This window comes from Sipha flava, unplaced genomic scaffold (genome assembly GCF_003268045.1).
Source record: "Sipha flava isolate LNK unplaced genomic scaffold, YSA_version1 19101_pilon_pilon, whole genome shotgun sequence".
Lineage (NCBI taxonomy): Eukaryota > Metazoa > Arthropoda > Insecta > Hemiptera > Aphididae > Sipha > Sipha flava.
The window spans coordinates 1-8864 of record NW_020272595.1 but is presented as its reverse complement, the minus strand read 5'-3'; the positions used below and the strand labels follow the sequence as shown (position 1 = coordinate 8864).

General features: G+C 25.9%; 1 protein-coding gene across 2 annotated transcripts; it reads right to left on the bottom strand.

The window, feature by feature from the left end:
* Positions 1-3029: 3029 nt before the first annotated feature.
* Positions 3030-7159, bottom strand: LOC112681415 (ESF1 homolog). Of its 2 annotated transcripts, none has more exons than XM_025551672.1 (8): positions 7126-7159; positions 6495-7013; positions 6252-6421; positions 6075-6188; positions 5818-6021; positions 4258-4971; positions 4052-4201; positions 3030-3173 (listed from the first exon to the last, which is right to left on the bottom strand). In XM_025551672.1, exons 2-8 carry the CDS (start codon positions 6973-6975, stop codon positions 3072-3074), a joined length of 1935 nt encoding a protein of 644 aa, XP_025407457.1. In that variant the 5' UTR covers positions 6976-7013; positions 7126-7159; the 3' UTR covers positions 3030-3071. The 2 variants fall into 2 exon arrangements, with proteins under 2 accessions (XP_025407457.1, XP_025407456.1); XM_025551671.1 differs by having other exon boundaries at positions 6495-6999.
* Positions 7160-8864: the final 1705 nt, after the last annotated feature.

Genomic DNA, 8864 nt, shown 5'->3' with positions numbered 1-8864 from the left:
GAAATAAATTACACTTTACAAACACACAATTATTTAATAATAAAAAGAAAATATTTTAAAATTTAGGTAAGATTGTTATAATGTTTTAGAATAAAATAATATTTATTTAACAATGAGTCCATTGATTATTTGAGTAGGAATACAACATACCTACTTAAACTGCTTAAATAAATTTATCACATAAATAAAGTGAAGTATAATATACAACAGTTATAGGCAGTGATGAATTACTAAAATAAATCATGGGTATATGCCTTATTTCATGTAGTAACTATCATATGGTAGGAACCAAAAAAGTTTTTTCTCGCTTTGCTCGAACAATATTCACTTTACTTGTATTCGCTTAAAACCTGATAGAATATTATACTTTTGTATTTATTCTATGATACTTCTACATGCTAAACAAATGGAATAATTATTTTATTAAATGGTTATTGATTTTTAATTTAACCACTCTTCATATCTCTATTTATTTTTAAAGTTAGAAAGCACGTGTTTATGGTATAAATTTATAACATGACACACAAAAAATTTCAGGCTCTGTTTATATTTTATATCACGTTTATTACTGTCACGTTGACAAACAATTTAATAAAAAAAAAAAAAAAAATATATATAGATCATGGTTACTTTTTTTTTTACGTCAGTATTCTCCAAAGACTTGTTTTGTTTTCAATATTTGGATCTACATCTGGGTGATATAATTTACTTCTATTGTCTTCTGCTAATCTATGATTTATCATCCACGAATTCACATAGCCTTTGGGATCTCATTTTTCTAATGAAAACAAATTTTAATTTTTCATATAAAAAAAAAAAAAAATTAGGAAATTAATAATATATCAGATACCGAATCACGTCATAAATATAACCAAAAGTTTAACTATTTATATTTGTTAAATTACAAACTATACGCTAGATACAGGTCCGTATCAACAGCACGGCCACTTTTGAATAATAGTACCAAACCTTGACAGTATTTTGTACTTTTTTTTATACAATTTTGTACAATCAAAATAAAATTTTGTACACCCACCCAAACCCGAAAAAACCAGATTTTTCTTTGGTCATCACTAGGGAACGAATTTATATGTAAATGCATATTTTTATTAAAACAAGATATTTAAGATTCGATAAGAAATATTCATGATTTAAATCATTCCTATTAAAACGATAATACTCGTATTTTTATTTTACATATTTTTGTATAATTACATGTTATTACATATTTCATTAATTTGTAAATATTTTTAAACATATTTTATCGTTTCATCATTCATACGTTTCTTTCGTATGAAAATATAAAAAAATATTTCAAAATTAGATCTAGAAACTTCTATTGATATTGGAAAAGCTCAAAATATTTTGCAAAATGAAAAATTGAAAAATAATTTAATTTTCATCTCAGTGAATTTAAGTTTTATTGCATATACAATTACAAAATTGGAAATAAAAAAAATGTCCTTAAATGATAGAATGCAAACTGTCAAAACAGTGATTAAAAAATTAAAACTCGTAAGCGGGCGATGTTGTAAGAAAGAAAATTCATTTTGTTACAAAAAAAAATCCAGACTATATTGATTTTAAAACAATCAATGACATAATGAGTGGTAAACACTCTTTTAAAAATTTGGACTTATCGCCTTCTAATATGCGCTTCAAATATGCTTCAATTCAGTGGCGGACGCAGGGGGGTTAAGGGGTTGTAACCCTCCTCGAAATTTTCTCCAATGTCTATGTTAAAATTTACTAATTTTACAAGTTTGAAATATGAAGAGCTAGTATTGAATACCTAGTATCATTGATTATAGAATTGTCTATTCTATTATCAATGCTAATATTTAAGTCAAAATATATTAAAAATTTGCATAATTTTGTTAATTGTAAAATGTGTTCTATTTTTACCTTGACCCCTCCATATGGGCGCCCTTGCGCACACCTCCTTACGCGATAGTTCCCAAAGCTACTCCTTAGTTATAATAATATAATCACGGATTATATAAAATTTAATGAAATCGGTGATTTTATTCTGTTTTCCTGGCGACCAGTGACTGCGGTCTTGGTGGACGTTCTTTTCGCTCATGTACAACGAAAACTACCACCAACGAGTTGCGGCTTAGAATGGATATTTAATTATTACGACACGGCATGGACAACGATTATCAACAAATCAATAATTTATTATTACACAATTATCGATTATCATTATTGATTTTCAAATCAATTTTGTTAAATATTTTTTGAATTGTAGATTTGAGTGGGAAAATATGGAAATACCGCTGAATACAGCACCTGCTCATGTTTTCGCCTTTGCACAGTTAAATTACGACATATCTACCAATAATTAGTTAAGAAGACTCCAGACTACCAGTAATTTGGTTGTAAATACGTTATACGCGCGACACGACAAGTGCTTGTACCATATTTGTATATAATCACCAACATTTCACAATGCATAAAGAACTTTTTTGAGTAGTTTATCCATATATTTTATTTTTTTTGACGACATAAACACAATTTAAATATTAAAAGTAAATAAAATATTATGAATTTTGTATTCAGCTAAAAAATCTATTTGATTAATCAAAAAACTTTTTCTTTTGAATTTTGTTGACATGTTTGAATATTTACAGAACAATGTCCATAGACCTGTTGTGTAATTAGTCAACAATAAGCATGTATGTCTGCCAAATATACTGATGTAAATATTGAGTGTAGTATTGACCAAGCATATCTAATTATATTTTTAATTTGTTGACACAAAAAATGTAAATATTTTTCCTTTTTATGTCTACAACAAAAGCTATATTACATAAATAAAATAATCAGGTAATAATTATGACAAGTTAAGAATAACAACTTTTAATGTGATGGATTAAAGAAAAAGGTAAATATTAATTCAAAGAACCAGTCCTAATCAATATGTTTTGTTAACAAGCTATTGGAATTTGTATTACAAATATATTTTATTAATGTTCTTGATTTGTCATGTATGGAGTACAATTATGAGCATAAAACAAAAACTAGTATGTGTTAGATACTAAACAATCATATATTATTCAATAAGAAATTTATTCAATGTGTTTAGTTTTACTTTTAACAGATTTCACAAGATTAAATAGTTCTGGATTATTAATTGACGGTTTGCTTTTCTTCAGGGGAGGAACATCAACCTGAAAATAAAAATATTTATAAATAAAATACATTTGATCACAACTGCAAATTTTAAATAGATTATTTTTAAATATACCCATGACATGTTTAAATTTAAAGAACATTTGCTCTTTTAAAAAAAAAATTTTTTTCTAAGACTTAAAATTTGTTATATGAAAAAATTGATAATATTCAAATCATATTAAAATTTTTCTTGTTTTTAAAACTTTCAAATTGCACTAAAAATGTAAGACACAAAGATTTTACATTTTCAATACTAAGTTATTTGTTTTATATTTAAACTATAATTTAAAATTTGATAGAAAAAAATTGTTAATTAAAATTGTAATTATTTTAACTATTAATTTACATAGCATAATGTATTTGAAAAAAAAAATTCTAAGGAAACTAAGAACTTTAAAAATTACATTTTGTAGAAATTAACTTGAAAAGGTTTTTTATTTAAATATAATTAATTAAAAATTTTAATTTATAGTAATGGAATATTGATTGATAACCATCAATGGTGTAGCTATCATAAGACAAAATAAGGCCTCAGATTAATAACAATAATAATATAATTTGATAGTTATAGTTTTAAAGGTAATAAACTAAATTTTCTTTTCAGTTTATATATTTATTATTTAATTATGGTTTCATAGTAAATATTTACATTTGACAGTACAATATTAGATGTATATTTCGACTTTTAAATAATTTTAATCAGGGGATCTAGTTTAATTACTGCTTTGGGCCCTTTTCTTATTTAGCTATGCCACTGATAACAATATGAATATAAGCAAAATTGATGCTTGTTACACAGTTAAAAATACATTTTATCATAATTAACTGTAATAATAATAGTTTTATAAAATTGTAAAAAAAAAAAATGTCTAACTTTTTCAGTATCATATTGTTGCCTCCTGGATGCCTTTTCATGAATAAATGCTTCCATGCCTTTTGTCCTTTTGAACTTTGGATCAGCAGGGTCAATATTATACAAATGAGATGTATACATCGCAGAAAATCGATCATCATTTACATCAACCTAAAATGATCAAAATTAATAATGTGTAATAAATAATACTGTAAAGAACTTTTTACTGAAAATTCATCAGCATTAGGTTTTTCCTTCTTTAATTTGTTTTTATTCTTCTTTTTTGAACTTTTTGTTTCTTCTTCTTGAATTTTTTTCATATTAAAATGTTGTTTTTCACTAGGTTCTTCATCCATAAGTAATAACTCTAGTTCTGCTTGTTGTTTGATTTTTTTATTTTCACTATCTGAATCTGTTTCATTATCTTTTTTTTTCGTTGCTTCTTTTTTTAATTGCTGTTTTTCTCTCATTCTTTCTTTCTTTTTTTCCATCATTTTCTGGAATGGTGTTAAATTTTTCTTTGATTTTTCATCTACCGATTTTTGTACTTTTTCTTGAAGGCCTATTCCCCAAGAAATTTCTAATTCGTTATCTTTATTAGCTTTTTTCTCTTCTTCATCTTGAATGTTTTGTAATAATTCTTTATATTTATCAATGGGATTTTTTTTAGAACCACTATCTTCATTACATTTCTCATCTGATTGTATATTTTTATCATCAATATCCTCATCTTCTGAACTAAAAGCTACATATTTTTGTAAATCACTGTCATCAATTTCACTTTTTGGGTTAGTTTTAAGCTTGTTGACTAATTCATTTCGTCTTGGATCTGTTTCATCCCATGTTAGATTTACTTTAGCTTGTTGTAAAGCAGTGGTGGTAAATAAATGTGGTTTGTATTTAGTCATATCTGGTAATTTATTGCATACTTCTTTTGGCTCCTGTAAAATCATATTACTATAACTTTTTTTACGTACAACTATTTAAAAAAAAAATATTAAAAAGTATAGTATAACTGATAATTAAAGAAACCTACTGATATATATATATGAAATAAAAACAAAATATTTTTAAAGTATAATAAATTAAACTACAATATATATAAAAAAGAAACAATATTATGTATATTGTATTAGTTTTCAAGATCTAATTCAATTGAAAATTTTATAAATTCAAATAAATAAATATATGTAATTTAAATTAAAGTTCAAATGCATTTATTTAATGACTAGCAAAATAAAAGAATGATGCAAAAATTTCATTGTCATTCAAAATTTAACACTAATTTGATCATATTAAATGAGTTTAAGTTTTTAATTTATATAAAATTTAATATAAATATAATATAATGACAATCTATTATTTAGTTACTCTTCTTGAGGTTATTTAATTTAATTGTAATTAGTAATTAAATATTAATTTCAAATTCTAACTTAATTTATATATTTTTTCCACTTACTACTTTCAGTCTGACTTAACAAAACTTTCTACATTTGTTTAAAATTTTTTCTCCTCTCAATAAAATAAATCTATAAATATTTACACTATATATGATCATTGTTTTTTCTTTATATTTAAAAATAATTAATTATCTACACTAGGATTTTAGAGACAAATAATAGTTGCATAGAATAATTAAACCAAATGAGGAAAAAAATATTATTATTGAATGTAGCTGACAAAAATTTTATAATAAAATATTAAAAATTGCAAAAGACAAATTTATGAGGTTACTTATAACCCATTGGAAAATTGTGTTTTACATTAAATAAGAAACATGAAGTTACTTGATCAAATTCAGTGTCATCAGGTACAAATCGTAAATCCAATCGTGTGGCACTGCTTTCATATTCTATACCATCACAATCTGTATATATTTTGTTAGCAGTTTCTGGAGAATCACATTCAATTATAGCGTAATAATATTTAAGTCTTGCTAATTGATACTTTCGTAGTTTTTCCATGTGGTATTTTCTACCTTCTTCTTCTTCCTAAAAATGATTATATTAAATTTCAAGACAAATAAAATATAATTTTATCATACTTGTTCGCTGTCATCAGAAGAACCAATTTCCTTGGGATTATTAGATATAAGTTCAGGAGGTCCTTTAACTTCTTCTTCTTCTAATCGTTTCATACCAAACTCTGATGGATAAATCTACACACAATATAACTTTAATTAGTTTCAATAATAAATGGAGAAATATTTTTATATTTTTACAGTAATAGATTTTATATAACCATCACTAGGGGTAAATGAATTAAAAAGTATCATTAAGTCAGCTGCCTGTATCCTATCCCAATCCATATTACATAGAGCTAATCTTGACGTTGCTTCTTCTACATTGTCAGCATCTTTATCAAGTTCTCCCCAACAATGTTCTACATTTTCTATATAGATGTAATAATAATAATGAATAAATAATAAGAAAAGAGTTAACACTGACTGTTAGTAAACTATTACCTTCATTTTCTCCGTCAGAAGATGTATCATCATCTGATGAACTATCAGACAACTCACCATCGCCTCGAGCATAATCTATCGTTTTATCTTTGAGTCGATTTTTTATTTTTCTACTGATTTTATTAGTTTCTTCTTCATCATCATTTTCAACTAATGATTGTTCACCTGATTCTTGACTAACATTATTTTCATCATCAGAATCTTGTTCAGAATTGGTTTCATCATCTTTTTCTTTTACTTCTTCATCATCTTCTTCTTCTTCTTCCTCATCAGACATATGATAAAATTTTTTAAAGTCTTCAGTAGTAGAACCACGTAAAGGTTTTCCTCTTTTATCAATAGTGTACTTCACTTTAAACCGTTTGTCATTAAATATAGATTGAAATCGTTTATCAATCTTTACTTTTCGATCAGCTTTAGGTACTCTTTTGAATTTTGGATCTCCACCAATTTTAGCAAACCGTTTATCGTTTGAATACATGATTAAATTTAATGCTCGTAAAACCTGTTTTAAATATTCAATTTTAACACAAGAAAAATAATTAAAACATATTATGAAAACTGTTAGAAATAAAAAATGGAGATCAAAAATCGCAGTTTTATGCTCTATAGTTTAAAATAAATTACTTACTGGGTGTGAAGAATAATACAATAAACGAGTAAAAAGTATTTATTTATTTATCTATCGTATATAAATTTGAAATTGCTCAAATTTAAATTTGTTAACCATATAATTATTTAATATGTTTGGCGTTAGTTATGCTTTATACATTTTTAATATTCATGATAACATTTTCTAACTTAAACACGTGTTTTTGTTATTGTTATAATCTGTAATCATTATCAGCAGTTTGGGCTGTAAAGAAAACGTAAAAACCAGTCAACACGCAACAAACGATTCATTATTGCAATCTACGAAATTTTTTTTGGACTAGGTAGGTACAGACCATAGACATTATGTCTATGGTACAGACCCGTAGCCAGACCAAATCTTCAGGTGGGGCAAATAAAATTGTAGGGGGGCATTAGAAAAAAATCAATATTAATGCTATTTTTAATTTATTAATATTGTAATTTTTATAATAGGTACTTTAAATTAAAATAATAAGAATTAGAATAAAGTGAATATAATTACATTTTGAATATTTTTATAATATATTATTTTTTGAATTTACCAGTTTTTTTTAAACTAAAACAGTTGTAATTTTCTATCTTTTTGCTTGTTGAATTCCATTAATAATATATCCAAATTTAGAATTTTAGGATCTAATGAAATGGTGAATGTTATCGGTTCGATATGTTATATTTATTGTTCGGAGTTGTCGTCAGACATCAATCAGATGCCATCGTATTTTCCAGTGCAAATGCTATACAATATTGCTAAAAATAATTTCTTATATTAAACAGTGCTTTTACTGCCGATGAAATTATTATCAAGCAATAAATTATATTATATTTAACTACCACGGCTGTAGATAGTAAAAACCTACTATCTACATTCATGCTAACCACTAAATGTCATGACATTATTAACTTTTGTTGGGGGGCAACAATTAGGTCTAGGGGGGCAACGCCCCCTTTGCCCCCCCCCCCCCACGTGGCTACGGTCTGGGTGGGTACACATAATTTAAACATTTTCAATCATCATGATCTCGTTTTTTTATGTGTATGGATAACGGATATTAGAAGATATCTTCAAAACAAATAAATGTTTTACCTTCATACCTGATAACATGATAACAAATTTGAATTTTTCATTAAAAAAAAAATGAAAAATAATATTTATATATCCGATACCGAATCACGTCATAAATTAACCACAAGTTAGGTTAGTCAAGGTATTATGTAGTTATTTGTTAAATTACAAGCTATATGCAATGTACGGCCGTATACCCGCGTATCATCAATTTCTCATAAGCTTTACGCCATGGATAAAAATAGGGTATTGGTATACGTCGTACAACTTCCAATACACTACTGCTTATAACACTATTAATAATGTATGTTGTATGTTGTATATTACTATTCTACAAAGATCGTAGGTCCACTATAACAGGAAAATCAGGGGATTTTAAAAATGCGATCAGATTAATTGAGCTATATTATAAATTTATGTTTCAGTGTTCTAGGTTTGAAATTGCATTTTCCAGACAATTAAAATTATTCTTACGTTCACTACTCTGAGTTCATAGTACTTGTAACTTGTTTATTTGGGAGTTACAACTTCCATTTACTGCGAACACGGTGTGGCGAACGGAAAGGGCAAACCTGTTTGATTTTTATATTATGTCCGACAACTGTTGTTTTTTGATTAATGGATAACGTTGTTATCAGTTTCCCGCGCTTGTGTGTGGTGTGTAGGGTTGCCTA

Excerpts from the sequence above, each read along its gene's own strand:
- LOC112681415 (XM_025551672.1), bottom strand. The coding sequence starts at position 6,975 with ATGTATTCAAACGATAAACGGTTTGCTAAAATTGGTGGAGATCCAAAA. Across the intron at positions 6,422-6,494 it reads TTCTGACGGAGAAAATGAAG|AAAATGTAGAACATTGTTGG; the intron begins GTAATAGTTTAC and ends ACATCTATATAG. Across the intron at positions 6,189-6,251 it reads GTTATATAAAATCTATTACT|ATTTATCCATCAGAGTTTGG; the intron begins GTAAAAATATAA and ends TATTGTGTGTAG.